The sequence below is a fragment of the Serpula lacrymans genome (genome assembly GCF_000218685.1).
Source record: "Serpula lacrymans var. lacrymans S7.9 unplaced genomic scaffold SERLAscaffold_3, whole genome shotgun sequence".
Lineage (NCBI taxonomy): Eukaryota > Fungi > Basidiomycota > Agaricomycetes > Boletales > Serpulaceae > Serpula > Serpula lacrymans.
The window spans coordinates 134345-151226 of record NW_006763292.1 but is presented as its reverse complement, the minus strand read 5'-3'; the positions used below and the strand labels follow the sequence as shown (position 1 = coordinate 151226).

At 43.2% G+C, this 16882-nt stretch overlaps 6 protein-coding genes across 6 annotated transcripts; 2 read left to right on the top strand and 4 right to left on the bottom strand.

Moving 5' to 3' along the window:
* Window positions 1-286: 286 nt before the first annotated feature.
* On the bottom strand, window positions 287-529 carry SERLADRAFT_340127 (uncharacterized protein; the record flags this gene model as incomplete). The annotated part of the gene is made up of 1 exon (XM_007314312.1): window positions 287-529. A coding segment is annotated over one exon (243 nt), but the record flags the coding sequence as incomplete, so codon positions are not given.
* Window positions 530-1992: 1463 nt separating this feature from the next.
* On the bottom strand, window positions 1993-2432 carry SERLADRAFT_434027 (uncharacterized protein; the record flags this gene model as incomplete). The annotated part of the gene is made up of 2 exons (XM_007314311.1): window positions 1993-2357; window positions 2423-2432. 2 exons carry the CDS (start codon window positions 2430-2432, stop codon window positions 1993-1995), a joined length of 375 nt encoding a protein of 124 aa, XP_007314373.1.
* Window positions 2433-8296: 5864 nt separating this feature from the next.
* On the top strand, window positions 8297-9478 carry SERLADRAFT_405828 (uncharacterized protein; the record flags this gene model as incomplete). The annotated part of the gene is made up of 5 exons (XM_007314310.1): window positions 8297-8345; window positions 8424-8476; window positions 8610-8996; window positions 9064-9272; window positions 9355-9478. 5 exons carry the CDS (start codon window positions 8297-8299, stop codon window positions 9476-9478), a joined length of 822 nt encoding a protein of 273 aa, XP_007314372.1.
* On the bottom strand, window positions 9449-11202 carry SERLADRAFT_458601 (uncharacterized protein; the record flags this gene model as incomplete). Its single annotated transcript, XM_007314309.1, has 3 exons — window positions 9449-10533; window positions 10588-10660; window positions 10737-11202. 3 exons carry the CDS (start codon window positions 11175-11177, stop codon window positions 9800-9802), a joined length of 1248 nt encoding a protein of 415 aa, XP_007314371.1.
* A 562-nt stretch (window positions 11203-11764) lies between these two features.
* SERLADRAFT_434025 (uncharacterized protein) lies at window positions 11765-15339 on the top strand (the record flags this gene model as incomplete). The annotated part of the gene is made up of 3 exons (XM_007314308.1): window positions 11765-12469; window positions 12544-12844; window positions 15128-15339. The coding sequence occupies 3 exons, from the start codon at window positions 11765-11767 to the stop codon at window positions 15337-15339; spliced, it is 1218 nt and encodes a 405-aa protein (XP_007314370.1).
* A 225-nt stretch (window positions 15340-15564) lies between these two features.
* Window positions 15565-16193, bottom strand: SERLADRAFT_434024 (uncharacterized protein; the record flags this gene model as incomplete). Its single annotated transcript, XM_007314307.1, has 3 exons — window positions 15565-15647; window positions 15704-15911; window positions 15966-16193. 3 exons carry the CDS (start codon window positions 16191-16193, stop codon window positions 15565-15567), a joined length of 519 nt encoding a protein of 172 aa, XP_007314369.1.
* Between the last annotated feature and the right edge of the window lie 689 nt (window positions 16194-16882).

Below are 16882 nucleotides of genomic sequence, written 5' to 3'. Positions count from 1 at the left end.
GTTCCATTGCTTGTGGAACATCTCCTTGGAGATGTGGTTCCATTTGCAATTCATTTGGATCTTGGATCCGAGGGTCAGGATCATCCTCCTCCAATGTATTTTGGTCTGGACGGTGAGCATTCTCTGGAATGAGTCCCTCCCACTGATCTGTGCTAGTGTCTGTGTTCCAGGGAGCAGTGTCATCCTTTTGTACCTTTCCGTATTTATTGATTATGACATGCCAACTGGAAAACACAGTCCGTTTTTCAGTGTCTAGGACTTTGTAGGCTTGCTTTCCATGTGTGTAGCCAATCATTATGGCTTTGCGCCCCTTGGAGTAAAACTTTCCTTGCCTTTTGTCTTTTGGAATCAAGGCATATGCTTGGCATCCGAAAGGGCGAAACAAAGTTGGATCAACTCTCCTTTTAAACAGTATTTCATATGGGGCCTTTCCATGGAGTCCTGATGCTGGGCTGCGTGCTGTGATATATGCAGCTGTTTGCATGGCATCTACCCAAAATGACTTTGGGAGCTTGGAATCATGGAGCATAGTGGTTGCTAATGTAGCCAATGTCTGATTCATGCGTTCTGCAATGCCATTTTGTTCCGGAGTATCTGCAGCTGTAGTTTCTTGGATGACACCATCTCCTCGGAGTTGATTTTTGAATGCATTGCCAGTATATTCTCCTCCCCCATCACTCCGGAGGAATTCTGTGTATAGTGGAGTGAAGTTTTCTTCTCCCAAATGAGTCCGGAAGAATGTTTGGACATCTTCTTTCCATTGCTTGTATCGTTCCAGTGCTTCACTTTTATGTTTAAGGAAATATATCCATGGAAATTTGGAGAAATCATCTACAATGATAATCCAGTACCGAAAACCCTCCCTGTAAGTTGGTTTGATTGGTCCTCCAACATCTGTGTGCACAATTTGTATGGGGCACTTGGCTCGGTTTCCTCCAGTGGACTTGAAAGGTAATTTCTTCATCTTTCCTAAAGCACAAGGTTTCAGTACGGGTGTCTATGTCCTGGAGCTGTCTTTTTGTAAATTCGTTGCAAGCAGTCCATTCCAATGTGTCCCATTCTCCTGTGCAATAAATTTACATCTACTGCTGCAAAAGCTGACTCCGGGTTGATTTTGGGTTTTGCTTGGATGTGATAAAGTCCTCGCTTGTTTAAGGCAGTGAGGATAAGTTCCTCCTTTTTCCGAACTTCACAAGCATTTGACCCTGCTGGAAAAAGTGTTGATAACCCCATTTTGGACAGTTTGTGGACAGAGACAAGTGCTAACGTGAAGTTTGGCACAAGTAAGACATTTGACAGTGCAATATTGTAGTCCTTTTTGCCAACAGTTGCTTGTAGGATTACTGTTCCAATGCCAATGGCATTTACAGAGGATTCATCCCCAAAACTGATTGTCCTCAGAGGATGCAGAACACGGTATGTTCCTGGCTCAAACTAGGAGCGGTGAGGGACCATGTGGGATGTTGCTCCGGAGTCAATAATAATTGTTGTTTTGGTCTTATCGGGTTCCGACACAAGGTAAGCTTGAATGTGTTTAGCAAGGGGCTTGGAAATATGTACATGATCCAATGCAATATGACTCTGTTCCTCCTCGGAGTCAGATCTGAATGATTGCTCTGCTGTATTTTCCTTTCCCTTCTTCCTTTGACCTTTTTCAGCTGACTGAAGTGTTCAACACTCCGAGGTGTTGTGTGATTTGGCTTTGTGGAAGTTACACCATTTCTCCTCGGATTTGAGTGCTGATTTGGAACCTCCAGGGGCCTTCCCTGACTGTTGTGCAACTTCTGCAGTGATCCGGATCTCAACTGCATCAAAGGTAAGTTTATTTTCTTCAATCGTGTTGATTACTGATGACTGAAATATTTGCCATTCAGGAGTGCATGGGAGAGATTGAAGAAGAGCAAAAGCCATGAGTTTGGTATCAACTCCTAGTTTCATTCCGGAGAGGTGTGAATCAATTGTCCGGATTTTCACAATGTGGTCCTTGATAGGTCATGTCCCATCCCAGGACAATTTGGTGAGTTGCTGGAATGAATAGAAGGCCGAGGCAATGTTGGACGTTTGATGGAGTGAGACAAGTTTATCAAATAACTCCTTGGAGCTGGTGAGGTCTCCAGTCCTCATTAGGAGGGCATCAGAGATGTGGTCCTGGATGATTCCATGTGCCTTCTCATCCTTAAGTATCCAGGTGATCTCAGGATCCTCCGAGGAGGTAGGTTTTCCTGGTGAGGGCTTAAGCTCCTCTCCAGTAACAACCCGGAGAACTTTTTCCCGACGTAGCTTTGAGATGATCCGGAGTTTCCATATTTGAAAATTGTTGGGTCCAGTGAGAACTTGACATGCAGATGTATCGCGTGCTGTGGTTATGGTTTCGAGGTTGCCGTTTCAAATAAGAATTATTTCCTGCATAGCTTTTGCACACCAGGGCTCATAACCTAATAAAACTAAGTGAAACTCAGCCGCTGCCCGAGAGGCTATAGAAACCACTGAGGTATTCCTATACTAAACCCCCTACTACTTATAGTCGGAGGTGCTACTCGCTACAGTATAATGACTCCTAGGAGAACAATGGTTACTCCATGGAGTGGTGACTATGCGCCATGGAGAACAATGGCTGCTTCGGCAGAGACCGGGTTTATCCGGTTTTGTCAATCCATCCTCCCACAGATCGCAATTATGCGCATCTCTTGTTTCACAAAAACCCTCTGAGCAGAGTCAACAATAACACATCATACCCCATCTGCATTCAAATTCAAGGTATCCTGGAGAAGAGTGTAAATTGGGGAGTGTCTCACTGATATATGGTGATTCACTCTGATTATCTTTTATCAATCACTTACTCACACGGTACTGAATTTAACCTGGGTTATATTCAATGGTATGTAAGAGTTTGCAATTAGATTGTCCCAATCTAGTTGCAAACTCAGACTAAATAGCTATGTGGCTTAAAACTACATAGTTTAAGGGGCATACTCAGTAAGTAGAGAGACACACCTTAGAGAACACTTGGCATTGCATGTACAAGCTGCGCATAGCAGTGATACTCTTTGTAGCCATTCTCACCCAAGCTGATGTGTACCAGTTGACACAAGTTGCATATAGCCAGCAATGAGAATTTCCATTGATCTTTGAAGGGTCCACTACCCAATGTAATATTCTCTGTAGCAGATGGTGTAAAATGCAAAGTGCTGCAAAGTATGATATTAATTATGGAGAGTGTGCTTAGTATTGTATCATACCTGTCCCAAGGACCAAGCACTGACAGCAAGCTCTTTGTAAGGTATTGACTATTAGTCATACCTTGCATCCAAAATAGGTAGTGTTTCCTGATGTCCCTTTAGATAACAGCCACTGATTGTGAAGTCCTATCTGCCCTACACACAACAGACTATCCTTCCCACAAAGCAGATCTCGTGAATGACAAGTGGCATGTTCTGCAAAAAATCACCCTTTCCCGCAAAGATTTGCAAGGGAAAGTAGTGCCCTGCTCACACACTTTATTTCAGAAGGGGGATTTTGTAGATGTTGGTGTATCCCTCAAAATTAGTGTTTATAAAGGCTATACAGGCAAAAATTCCATTTGTGCTCACTTGAACCCCAAATATCTCTTGCAACTTGCTCCATCCCTACATTGTGTTTGGTGAGTGTTATCTGCTTGTCTGCACACCAATTTGTAATTATTTCTTATCAAGCTCCGAATAAAGTCCAACTCCAACAAAGGCTGATTGGCAACGAATGCCTCTCATATTTTGTCAATCACTATACAATTTTTGGCCTTGGATACTGATAAAAGCTTTTTGTTTGTAAATACACTTCAATACATTTCTCCATCCAACGTTCAGGTCTCCTATTAACATTTGAAATATGTGGTACCCCCCTTATTTTGGGGAAATGCAGGCTGCACTCTGATCTGAACCATTGAAATCTGGCTAGTCTCTTCCATCATTTTTCCATCCCCCTTGCAATGGGTTATGTCTTATTAACTCTATTTTCCTCTGCTGCTCACAAACATCCTCTGTTACATACTGGAAGTCATTACTTGCACTTGTCCCTCTACAATATCAGCCATTAAACACAATGCACCTACTGACTCTCCTGCTCCTGACAAATTTTTGGCCAAAAAAACTAAAACAAGTGGGAATGTAGATCAGCAAGTGTGCTCGCAAGGCATTGCTACATGATCTGCTGACAGGTGTGCCACCTTTTTAATTGTTATCCACTAAAAACATGATGTACAATAAGTGAACTCGCCCCTGAACAGATTGTAGCAAGAAAAGCAGGAAACAATGTGCTTTCCAAGGCCATGTAAGGAGTTCAACAACACCTTCTTTATGCTATGCACATACTCTCACTGTCTCTTTGCACAATGCAGTGACATCAATGTTTGAGGAAAAACTAATCCAGTGCATAAACAAGATCAATTCCATCCACACTCTTTATATACTTTCATCCCAGTTGTGTCCAAAACTTTGTCAATTACTCCAACTCAGAAAACTACACTTACAGCATCAAACAATTACCTCCCATCAACACTTGGGGAATGAAGAAGCACAAAAAAGAATGGTCTCACTAAATTTGCCACCCTGGAAGTAACACACCTTATACAATATGGGTGGTTGGTTGCATCAGCAAGGTCTGGTTCTTTGTGTCTGGGCCAAACAGTGCACCACACCCTCAATCAAATGTTGTTATTGATCTATTTAGCACAACCACACTTGCTATTTCTTATGATCTTATAGGTTCCTTGCAAGAACCTTAGCAAGGTTAGTTTTCAATGACTGCATGTAACTTCACATATTCTAACTGCCTTCTCTCTAAATACAGAAGGCAATAATTGAGGCAATATCATGGCCTGGCGCCATCAAACTCCTTTTGACTGACAAGGAAATTGTCAAACAGTGAGTTTCTATAACCTGCTTAATTTTTTGGCTCACAGACATTCAGGCTCTCCCGTTCTTGTAACTCATTCATTGAGAAATGCAATATAGATGCCTATTCTGCTTGTCATGTTAGCGTAAATGATGTAGACCTTATGGAAGTCTACAGTATATAAAATACTACAAACACAACAAAACTGTTGACCATTGGCAAACTTGGAATATATTCCTAGAACTACAATAACTGTCTGTCATCTACTCTTGTTAAACCACCAATAACATTTGACAGCCTCTTGTTCTCTGTTCCTCTTCTGTTTCTTTCAGTTGTGCACACCTTTCCCTTCTGATATGGTTGCAAATACACCTTGATATAGATATATACATGACCATGTAATGCACACTGGTAATGATACACAAATTACAGGTTAAATTTGGCATCCTTAGTACATTCATCAATATTAAAAGTCCTTTGTCCAATGCCAATCCCATGGCCACTTTTCAATTTATCAATATTGAAAGGTCCTTCATCTGCTGCCAATCCCTTGGCCACTCTTCCATTGATCAATATTGAAATGTCCTTTGTCTGATGCCAATCCTTTGGCTGCTCTTATATTCATTATTATTGAAATGTTTTTTGTTGGATACCATCAATACAAATATTGAAATTTCACTCCTCTCTTTTCACCTCCCTGCACTGTCAACTCCCCTCCGACCAGGAAGTGGAAGAAGCAGCTCAATGTCTACATGTGATTATGCCATGCATTGGATTACACCGAGGGCATCAACTCTTACATGAATAGAACCCTTTGTGGAAGATCAGCTTGTGAGTAAGTCTCTGCCCTTCGCCATCCGCACACTTTACTGAAGCTCTGCATGTACACAGTGATTTCGCAAATTCTAGTCAACTTTGACCCCCAACAACAGCCCTAATTATTTACCTGTTTCCAAGTGAAACCGGTCATATTGCAAATCCAAAACATGACACATGAATGTCTTGAAAGTGGTATTCTAGGGATCTCCATGCCTTACTCACCTGACAATCCTGCCATGCTCCACTGCTTGGAATCATTGCCAGGGCAATCTACCATGCATAATTTGGGGTGTTTTTATGATTGTGTCCCTCAGCGTGATTGTTCCTATTACCAGTTATATTGATCAGTTGCCTCTCTGACATCAACACAGATCCCAAACCACATTGCCAATTTGTTATTTGTGCATAAAAAAAGGCCCTTACTTATAGCCAAAATCTTATCCTGAAAAATGGGCCAATCTTAACCAACTGGGTTGAAAATGCATGTATTACTTCTCAGGACATCACACACAATATCTGGTAGTATTTTCACAGTGGAAATCCCCATCATCTATTGCTGAAGAATGCTCCTTCCTCTCTTTACTGCAAAATATTGACCTCAATGCCTCCTAGCAACTCAGATGCTGCAACTCATGTTTCTCGTACTATACATTCTCACATGCATGTAGGTCTATTGTGTCTTGTCTTGCACCACTCTGACAACACTGGCATCTCTATTACCAGTGCTAGTCATGCATGTACAAAGCTGGTTATGTCCCAACAGATGGTGCTTGCCCTATGATCATGTGCCTTCTTTGTCACATGACAAATGCTCATGCTCTCATATCACTCAACTCAACTACCACTTGTTTTTCCCCCCATCATCCTTGCGGCACAAAAACTATATCAAACTTACTGGGATATCCATGACACACTCAATGAAGAAGCATCTACTCTAATACCTGAATACAACAACAACATCCTACCCATTCTCTCTTTCAAGTGTGAGCCAAGCTCCCATATCCACCTCATAACTTTCGACAGAGTACCTTCCTTTACAACTTCTATCAAGAATAACATCATAAATGGCCTTCAACACCCACCTGCATTTTTACCATGACCATTGCAAATGGTGTGGTGGAATTGTTGCCAACAAACACTCCTGTTCTGATCCTTCCGCCGCCACTCACTTCTCCCAAGAGATATCGGCCTTTTGAACATCTTGGTTCCTTCATACTTGCTCCTCCTTTCACTTTTGCAGTTTTTTACTAATTTTCTATAGTTTCATTACATTTCATCACCTCATTTGATCCTGCATTGACAATATATTACTGTAGTGTACTCTCATTTGACTTTCATTTGCAGTGCATAATGAATGTTCAAATACCTAAAAGTACTTTATTGCCAATCATTGCTTTACAATATTTCTATAAAGCATACTTTTTCGCATCAACATACTTGTAACGTGTCTGTCCAAATCCTGCATTCAAGAACCGTATGGGACACCAATAGCGATAATGATGCTGTATCATACCATGAAAAATTTCATCTACGCAGGGTGCCCTGAGGACTGTGCTATAGTGAGTCCCGCATTTTTAACCTGTCACGCAGAAATCACGCCTGTTGTGCCAGTTTGCAGGTAAGATAGACCTCATCCACAATCAACACCATCACGTGACAAAAGTGTTACACTTCAAGACAAATGAGAGAAATTGCTATCTTCTCATTCCAGTCAAATTATTTAGATTTTTCCTTTGCGAGAAAAGCTGCGTGCAGTAAATATAAGTAGATTGTTGCAAGTAGAATCTTGAAAAACAATGTTGTGTAAAAAGAGATAGACATCTTGTGACAAATATGACTGAAAATTCAGCCACATTGCATTGTCACGTGTTGTGCTGCTGAGCGCTGAGGATTCTGTGTTGAAGTACACAATGCCAAAGTGTAAACTAAAACAGCTCACCAACCTTGGTGGTTGGGCAGCTTTGAAGACAACACGCACTTGTTCTTTGCCATTAGGTGACCTCAACCAACCCTGGTCGGCAGAGACCATGTCAGCGACCATTTGAGATGCCCCCTCACCCTTAATATGCTTTCATTCCAGGTGCCATACAGGATCACAGGCAGCTGTTCACAATCATTGATAAATCCATGTATCCAGTCTTGCAGCCTCCGTGCATAATATGGACCCTTTTCAAGGTTTTTTGCCATCCTTGAAGATGCAGCCTGCCAGCATCTTTGTTTTTCTGATGTGGAGCCAACATATATCCACAGAAACTGTTGCATGCCTTCCAAGCAACTACAGAAGAGTAGATCAAACTCTGGGTCTTTGTATCCTCTCCCACTATGTCTTGGTGGCCTCAATATTGTTTTGAGGTCATCTAAAGCTAAAGTAGCTTCTTTGATAGATGGTGGAGGCTCAAATACTCCAATTGATGAAACCACTGTATTGTGATGCAAGACTATATGAGGTGAGCTATCAATTGGCTCTGTAGCCTGTTGCTCACCCTGAGTCATCATACTGGCATTATCTTGTATCACAGCCTCTGCACATCCATTCATTTCCATTTCCCTCATGTGATCATCACTGGCATTCATCGGCACTGTTGGAGCTGCCTCTGACCCTTGTACTATGTTCAGGTTGGCCTTAGTTGACACTTCTGGGATGGTTGGATGTGCAGGTGAGTTTGCTCTTTGGGATGTAAACAAAGCTAATTGAGTGCTGATGGCTCTGAAAAGCCTACATCTTTTCTTTTGAGGACTTGCAGGAGGTGAAATCATGGTGTCTGAGGGCAGTATCTATGAGTGTTATGTCAGTATGCATAGAACCTATAGTCCAATGAAATGACCACACATTTTCCTTATTTTCTTTGTTGCTCTTCTTTCGGTGAAGAGCACCTTTAAAGTTTGAAGGTTATTTCACCAATGATGAGATCCTTGCTTAGGCAAACAAAGCAATAGATATTGTGGAGAAGCACTATCCAGACAAGGAGCATATCTTTGTTTACAACAATGCCAAAACTCACCTGAAGCGAGCAAATGGTGCCCTATCTGCAAGGCACATGCCCAAGTTTGCATCAAAGCCAGATAGTAACTGGGGTGTTGATGTTAATGTCCGAGATGATAATGGGAAACCAGTGTACAGCCCAAATGGGAAGCCCTCAAAAACAAAGGTTCACATGGAGGGAGCAACATTTGCTGATGGCACAAAGCAGTCACTTTATTTTGAGCCTGGACATCCACAAGCTGGGTTTTTCAAAGGCATGGCTATCATTCTCAGCAAGCATGGTTTTGTTGCAGTCAAATTTCCGTGCTCAATGTCCAGACTTCAAGTGTGCAAAAGGGGTCACTAATTGTTGTTGCTGGCACATCTTGTTTAATTAACCTGATTTTGCACAGATTGAATCATTACTGGAGATGACATGCAAAGCCCGAGGCTTTACTGTAATATTCATTCCCAAATTCCACTGTGAACTCAACTTTATTGAGCAATGTTGGGGCTTTGCAAAGCACATTTACCAACAATACCCTGCTTCATCAAAGGAAGCTGATCTAGAATGTAACATCCTTGCAGCCTTGGAATCAGTGCCTCTTGACACCATGCGACGGTGAGCATTATATCTCCACCTTATTCATTTAATATTACTCAACAACACCATCCACTGGCAGATATTATACATGATCATGCAGATTCATTGATGCATACAAGAAGGGCCTCAATGGGAAGCAGGCAGGATGGGCTTTAAAGAAATATCATGAACATTGTGTCCTTCCAGAATGCATTCTTAGGGAGTTATATACAGAAGATATATAAATCATTGTGTGCATAATTCCTAAGTTGCAGTGAGAGTAACACTGGCTGTCACAGGCCAAGTCACGTCATGTGATGGCGTCGATTGTGGATGAGGCCTATCTTATCAGGAGATGTGAGTATGTGACGTCCGAATGCTCAGTAGCATCCGAAATGGTGGGGAACGACAGTACAGGAACTGGTGCTACAGGTTCCCTCCCGCGGCAACGCCACGGCGAGTCTAAGACTTGAATTATACATCAAATGGTAACATGGTGATGTTCTTCTTCTAAATTATAATCACCAGTCCTAATGTATAACACCGTGTTAGAAATGACTATTACCTTAGGTGCCACCATCCATATTGTTCTCCATTCCGCCATTCACTTGAGTTACACCTCCAGACGCATCATGAGGAGCAGATCCATCGTGCCCCTGCGCACCGGGATGCACACCATGAACTCCGAGTCCATGGCCCTGTCCTTGTCCCTGTCCGTGCTGAATATGTGGACCGCCGCCATGCATACTGATGCCCAAGGCACCGAGACCAGTGCCGCTGCCGCTAACGACTCCCATAGGGCTTTCGAGATACAGGCGAATAAGGACGCTTTCGAGAGCGGCGATGCTTGAGCCAGGGTACTCGAATGCACGTGCGTGATCGCGGATGGATGTGAAAAGCACGCTCATGCGGTCCCAGCGTTCTCGCTCGGAGGGAGCATTTGTCGCGGGAGGAGGCATCTGTTGATATGGCGCGGGAGCATGTGGAGATTGCTGATAGGGTTGGAAATGCTGGGGGAACTGCGATATGTTGGGTGGATACTGTGGCATGTGTCGCTGCTGCTGCTGCGAAAGTGACATAGAGGATGGATCACCGCTGGCACCCGAGTTCATGGTAGAAACTGAGGGAGTAGGCATAGGCGAACCACTCCCTACTGAGGGTCCTTCAGGTGCCACTGAAGACGAAGCAGGTTGAGAGCTGCGCTTTGAGCGTTCCTTCCCTTCTTGCACAGCAACCCGTCGACCTCGTCGAGTGAATGGGAGATTCGCTAATCCGATGGGATGAGAGTGTTCTGATATATCTAGTGAGATGATGAGATCGACGACCAGTACTTTGAAACATCAATGAGACTCACAGCAAGCGCGTACGTCTTCTGTGTCAAAGTATGTCTTATAGCTTATGGATGCCTGGCAACCCTGTCCTTCAAGCTATCCTGGCCAACGAAGACATTAGCAGTGCTTGTTCGAAAACTGCAACGCATTTTGTTCACTCGACGGCACATACCTTTCTGCTAGGAATCTTTCTGACTCTTTCAGGATGCTTCTTGACATACTTTTTGCGTCCACTCCTTGAATGGCGAGCACAAACGAGCTTTGTGTGGTCCTTGAAACGAGGCGGAACAGCTTTACTACCATGGGTGTCTCCCTTCACGAACTCGACCATCTGCGTTTCTTCTTCCTGTCTGCGCCAGTCGTGAAACGCCGTAATGGAAGGAAAAATGAGCGTATAACCATCGTCTGAATCACCTGAGCCGTACGGTGCCCTAGACAAGCCTGGTTTCAAAGACGTTGCCGATGCCGCCGTCGACGTCGAGGCTACGGTAGTGGACGTCGAGCTGACAGAAGGAACATTTTGGGAATAAGAAGAAGGCTGGTTCTGCTGCAAATGTGGAGGCAAAGGCTGGGACATCGCCAGTTGCCCGAGCCTGAAATGCTGGAAACTCATTTTTTTTTTTACAGGAAATCTGAACAAAAAAGTCGACAAAAGTTTTGCCAGCTTAAGTTTTCAACCCCAGCCGAAAGCCGCAAAATACAGGTCGATATAGAACGAATCAAAACATCAAGACAAATGTATTGTTCTGTATCTATCTAAATACGAAAATGACCCTCTCAATCCTTGAAATATTATTGTCAATGTATTATTTGAGTCTTCTTCTTCCTTTGATATCAGGACTGTTCAGCTCCTGGTACCGTACGTAGGTTGCCAGGTCTGTTTTCGCCTTGGTCACAGGAAATAGTACCGGATATCTCACCGAAGCACAAGTTCTCGTTGAATAAATAATTCGAGTTTTTAAAAAAAAACGAAGTTTATACAATTCTAGTTGGACCCGCCCGCAGACATGTGATCCCCCCTCAGGCCTGTATTTTGCTAGTCTCGTGACCAGAGCTAGGAGGGAACGTCCTAGCGTCTGGTGACTTTTGATAGGTGACGAGTGCATCGAGTCACACCTGTCCGACGGCTGCGTTCGGCAACGTTGTTACAAGAACCGAGCAGTAGCTTACAAATCGAAATTTTATCTTATCTTTCGAACCATGATCGATCCCACTGAATGTGAGAGCCTGTCTAATTGCAATAGCGGTGAGGCTTTTTTCGAGGACGACAACAATCCATTTGCCCCCTCAGCGGTCAATAATACACACAATTCATTATCATCCACTGATACAGAGCCCAGTAGTGACCCAGAGAACTTAAATATACGCCCTGTCCAGCTACAATACACATCTCAACTCAAGACACAACTCACCGGCACTCCTGCTTCCAAAGTTCGCTTGGTGCTGGAATACATGAACATGCTTGGGCTCAATCTTCCCTTATTCTTAGATTATCTCAGCTTGGGCGACTACAACTGCATCACGGACCCTGAGATCCGCTATGAAAGGACAGCTCTCATGGTAAGTGATGAGCTTCCAGTGATACTGGCCCGCTGGCATAAACCACCCCAGACCAAGGGCACTCACAATGCGCGTGCAACTGTGGGAAAGGATGTACTCGAGGCATTTGCCTTCTCATGTGTTAGGGAAGCTATTGAAAGAGAATTAAATAGCATACAGGAGTTAGCAAAGTGCCCGCCCAAAGATGTCAGTGAAGAGGGTCTTACCAGCCTGCTAATTGACGACTTGGTCCTCAAACTCCAGAGTCCTGGCTTTGGAGGCACACCCAAGCTGTGGGAGCTCCTTCAGCGACTAACAAGAACCCCTACACAAGAGAAACAAAACTCTGGGCAAAATACAGATTTCGTGAGTGCTTTTACAGTCTCTATATGTCTTTCTTTTCTCATTTGACCCAAGTGATCATCTCAATCATTTTTCAGCTAATGTTTTCCCGCTCGCATCATCATAATAGGTGGCCAAAGCTTCTCACCACCTTCCTTTGCTCTCAGGGCATTACAATGAGTCATCGCTGGTCAGTGCGTGCATTCAAGTCTATTTCTTCCAACCAAATGGACAAGGTTCGACACCTTGTCAGATCCCACCCATTTGTCATATCCCACGACAACCTCAACATCCCATTTCGTGTATATTCACAGTGTATCGACAACCAAAGCCATTTTGACTCTGGGACTGCAGCAACTGTATATTTCCAACCAGATGCTCCACCTATTGCTCCTCTGTGTAATTGTACACTACAGGAATACCGTGCAGCTGGTCGTCTAACTCCCCTAAGTACATCTGAAATTTTTGCATTGGAATGTGAAGCGACACCTTCAAGACATGTTTGAGACACATTCCGTGTTTTACGGTATTTGATTGAATGTCCTGAATTCATGCAACCTATTCACACCGAGATGATCTGGTGTTCACCCCTCCTCTGCCAATTCAACAACTTCCTTCTGGCCGAGCATATGTTACACAACAGTACATGCTCGGGACAGTCCATATCGAAGAAGCAAGTTATGAAGGGAACAATAAACTATTGACAGAATGGTTTAAGCAGCTTGGGCTGCATTCTGACGAAGAACAACATTGAACTGGCATGGAGCGTGTCATTCCATGGGTGGGTGACCAGCTCACTATTGAGCTCCTCCGCGGCCTGTACAAGTTTTGTGCCCAGGATCATAATGTTTTTGACCAAATGGATTGGATCATCCCAGTGTTTGGCTGGTTCCACTTACAAATGGCCTTCGCCAATTCACTCCATAAGCAATACCTTGGAACTATAGCTGGTCGTGGATTAATGCATGCATTCACATTGCTGGAACGCAAAGGACTGAACTATGTACAGACCACGGGTCTGTTTCATCAAAACTTACATGACGCTATCACTCATGTTGCCGAGGCTCACATTTGGACTTGTTGGCAGGTAATTGGAGTGGTCAATAGCTTAGCAGAGCTGCAAAGTAAAAATCCAGCTGAATTACAACAAATAGCTGAAACAATCATTCAAAAGTTGTCATCAACAGATGTGCTCGACGATATCAAACTACAGCCAGCTGAGAAGCAAGATCAGGTATTCCGTCAATCTGTGATGTGGAACCGTGATGTGTTGAGGTATTTGGACCTCCATGATGCCATCGAGAGTGGAGACATTGGAGTTATGGAACAATCACTACCTCACCTACTCTTTCGCTTTCTTTTGCTTCGCAGGAGGGGGTAACTCAAAGTATACAATTGAAATACTCGAACTTCTTCAATGTATTTATCATAAATGGCCCCCCCAAGTCAAGTAAGTTGCTCAACTATAACAGAATTGACAGCGCACTGACAGGCACACAGGCAGTTTATACAAGACAGATGCTGGCTAATGAACACCACTGGCCTGCCACACCAATTCTTTGCTATAGACATCAGGAAAAACCCTTTTGCTATATAGCGCTATATAGCCACCACCTATATATATAAATGAATTCATAGAAACTATAGTACTATCAGTGCAATCATAGCTCTTATAGCCCTTATAGCAAAGTAGTGGGCAAAATTTTAACCAAGGGGAGAAGTATCTATAATTCCCTCAAATTCTGCATTAATCTAATAAATTTGTTCAATAATAGAAAGAGGCCAGAAGTGTTTGGAGTCAAGTATATTAATATAGGCAAGATACTATAAGTGCTCTTATAGCCTATAGTAGCCTACATAGCTCCTATAGCTGTAAAGGTCATAGTTATAATATAGTTCAAGGTGTTTAAAAGGGCTAATAAATTCTACAGTACTAATTAATCATGTAGCCTGTATTAGTGAAACAGTAGTTTGTATTTTTGATATTTATAAAATAAAAATAATGATTTATCCAAATATATAAGTGGTGACAATGAGTAAAAAAATAATCTAAGTCCATGAAAGGTCAATATATAATACCTGTATAATACATTTTATAAGCTTTCATGGTGTAGTGGATAAATGTGATGTTTGGCTATATTGCTTAGTCACCCAAAAGCTGACTAGGAGGTTGAGAGTTTAAATCCTGTCTGTGTTAATTTTTTTTTTATCAGCCACACAACAATTTCCAACATCTATAAGAGCATTTATAGAGCTATATGAGGCTTTATAGATGGCAGAGGTTCTATAACAGGTTTGACCACTATAACAGCTTTATGAGTACTTATAGTGCTATAAAGCTCTATATAGCTACCCCCATTTTTCCTGATGGACAAAGACCAGGAGCACAACATCAAAGAAAGTAAGGTCAGTATTTCTATTCTATGCAGGTGTTTCAATTACACAGTTTTTGCAGGTGACATTCGCTGTGCATGGTGCTCATGCTACTTGAGATCTCATGAAAGATCGAGCACCTGCACTGCCAATACTTCAAGCTGTCTGAAAACACTTGGAGACACAAATCCAACCCCTCCAACGAGGCATCTCCCATACAGATCCCACCTGCACTGCCAACACTTCAAGCTGTCTAAAAACACTTGGAGACACAAATCCAACCCCTTCAACGAGGCATCTCCCATACAGATCCTAGCAAAGGGAAGGACCTTGAGCGTCTGCATGATGCCTACACAAGCTCACAGGTTCACATTGAAGTAGAGGGTCGTACAGCTAAAACCAAGGCAGATATCATTCCAGATGTCGTTACTAATGGTGCACTCAACATTGTCACCCTCAAAACAATGTTGAACTGGTGGGACAACTGTGATTACAAGCGATCTATGGAGGAGACTTGGTAGGCTGGTTATTTTCACTGTGTAGGCAGAAAAATGAAATATATATTATGTGTGACTATGACTACACAACATTATGCTAAGTACTTCAGTATTACACCTAAGGCCTCCTCGCTTGTGACTTACGAAGGGAAATGGGAGTGAATGGGGAGTGTGCGGTGTATGAAATAGTGTAGTTATAGTCATTTGGTGTGAAGGGGGATGGATCGGCAATGTGCACTGGCAGTCTATCTACAGGCCAGTTGGTGTATAAACAAGGGCCGGTTTGCGGTGAGGGTGTCTGTGGGACAAGAGTGTCAAGCTTGGCATGAAATCTAACAGATACATGAGGCTATGCACAACCTTTACACTCGAAGAATCAACAACTTACTGAGAGAACCCTGGAAGGGGTACATTTTCCTTCTGGCTTGTGCGAGGCTTTTTTTGGATAGCCCTTGTATCATCCCTGCTCTTCGTCTTGATGACTCTTGCATCCTCCTCCGTCTGACCTCCTCCTGCCTCTTCAACTTTGCAGCTTCTGTGGCCTGCCTCTTCAACTCTCGCTTCTCTATCTTGGCTGCTTCCCGCAGCTCCTTGTCCTGATGATTTACATCAGCCAACACCTTCAAAGCTTCCTCCCCATATCAATCCACAAGTGCCCAAGGTGCAAGCAGGCCCTCATGAATCTCTTCAAGTGTTTTCCACAGGTGGTTTGAAGCAAGGGACGTCAATGTGGGGTCAGGGATAAGGACATCACCTGTGAATGAACAGTATAAGAAGTCACGGCGCCAAACTTGAGCACACCAATGCTGGAGTGCAGCATTGGCATGGCTCAAGTGCTGTAATGTTCGTTGCACAGGTTCTTGAGTTATGGTGTGCATGGGTTTTTTGCCTGCTTTATTGATAGCTGCACAGCTTGCCTTACCTGATTGTCCTGGTGGGTTGTCAAAATGCCTATTAGCAACAAGCCTTCGACAACCTTTTGTTTTGATCCATTTACGCAAGGATGCCTCAATTTTTTTCTTGAACTGTAGGTCTTCTTCTGGGTTTTCAAGCTCCAGGTTGGTTTTTTTTCTCCTTTTACTACACACTCTCCATCTGACAAAGGTTCTTCTTTGACCACCACACTAACACCTACCTTACGGAGCACTGAGGCCTCAACAAGCAAAATGGCTTGACCTTGCATTGAATGGAGCCGTGCTGCCCGACCAGCTCTCTGCATCCAATTGGTGAGGGATTTGGGCACTCCAAACTGGATTACCAATTCAACATCAGGTATGTCCAAACCCTACACAAACATTTTAAGCGGTTGTTCAACTAATGCTTTTTTCACCTTACCATCCCAACAATCTCTGTTACAACCAACAATCTGGTTGTCGCTTCAGAAAATCTTTACAAGACAGTCTTCTTGGTGCGCACAGAACATTGTGAATTCAAGAAGTCGACTTGAGCCTGTAAACTCTCAGGTAAGAGTTTCCTGAGATGCCGGTGTGCAGCCTGCGAGTTTTTTACAGTATTTACAAATACCAAGGTCCGTGATATATTTTCTAGTCTTTTGGCGTTACTCACC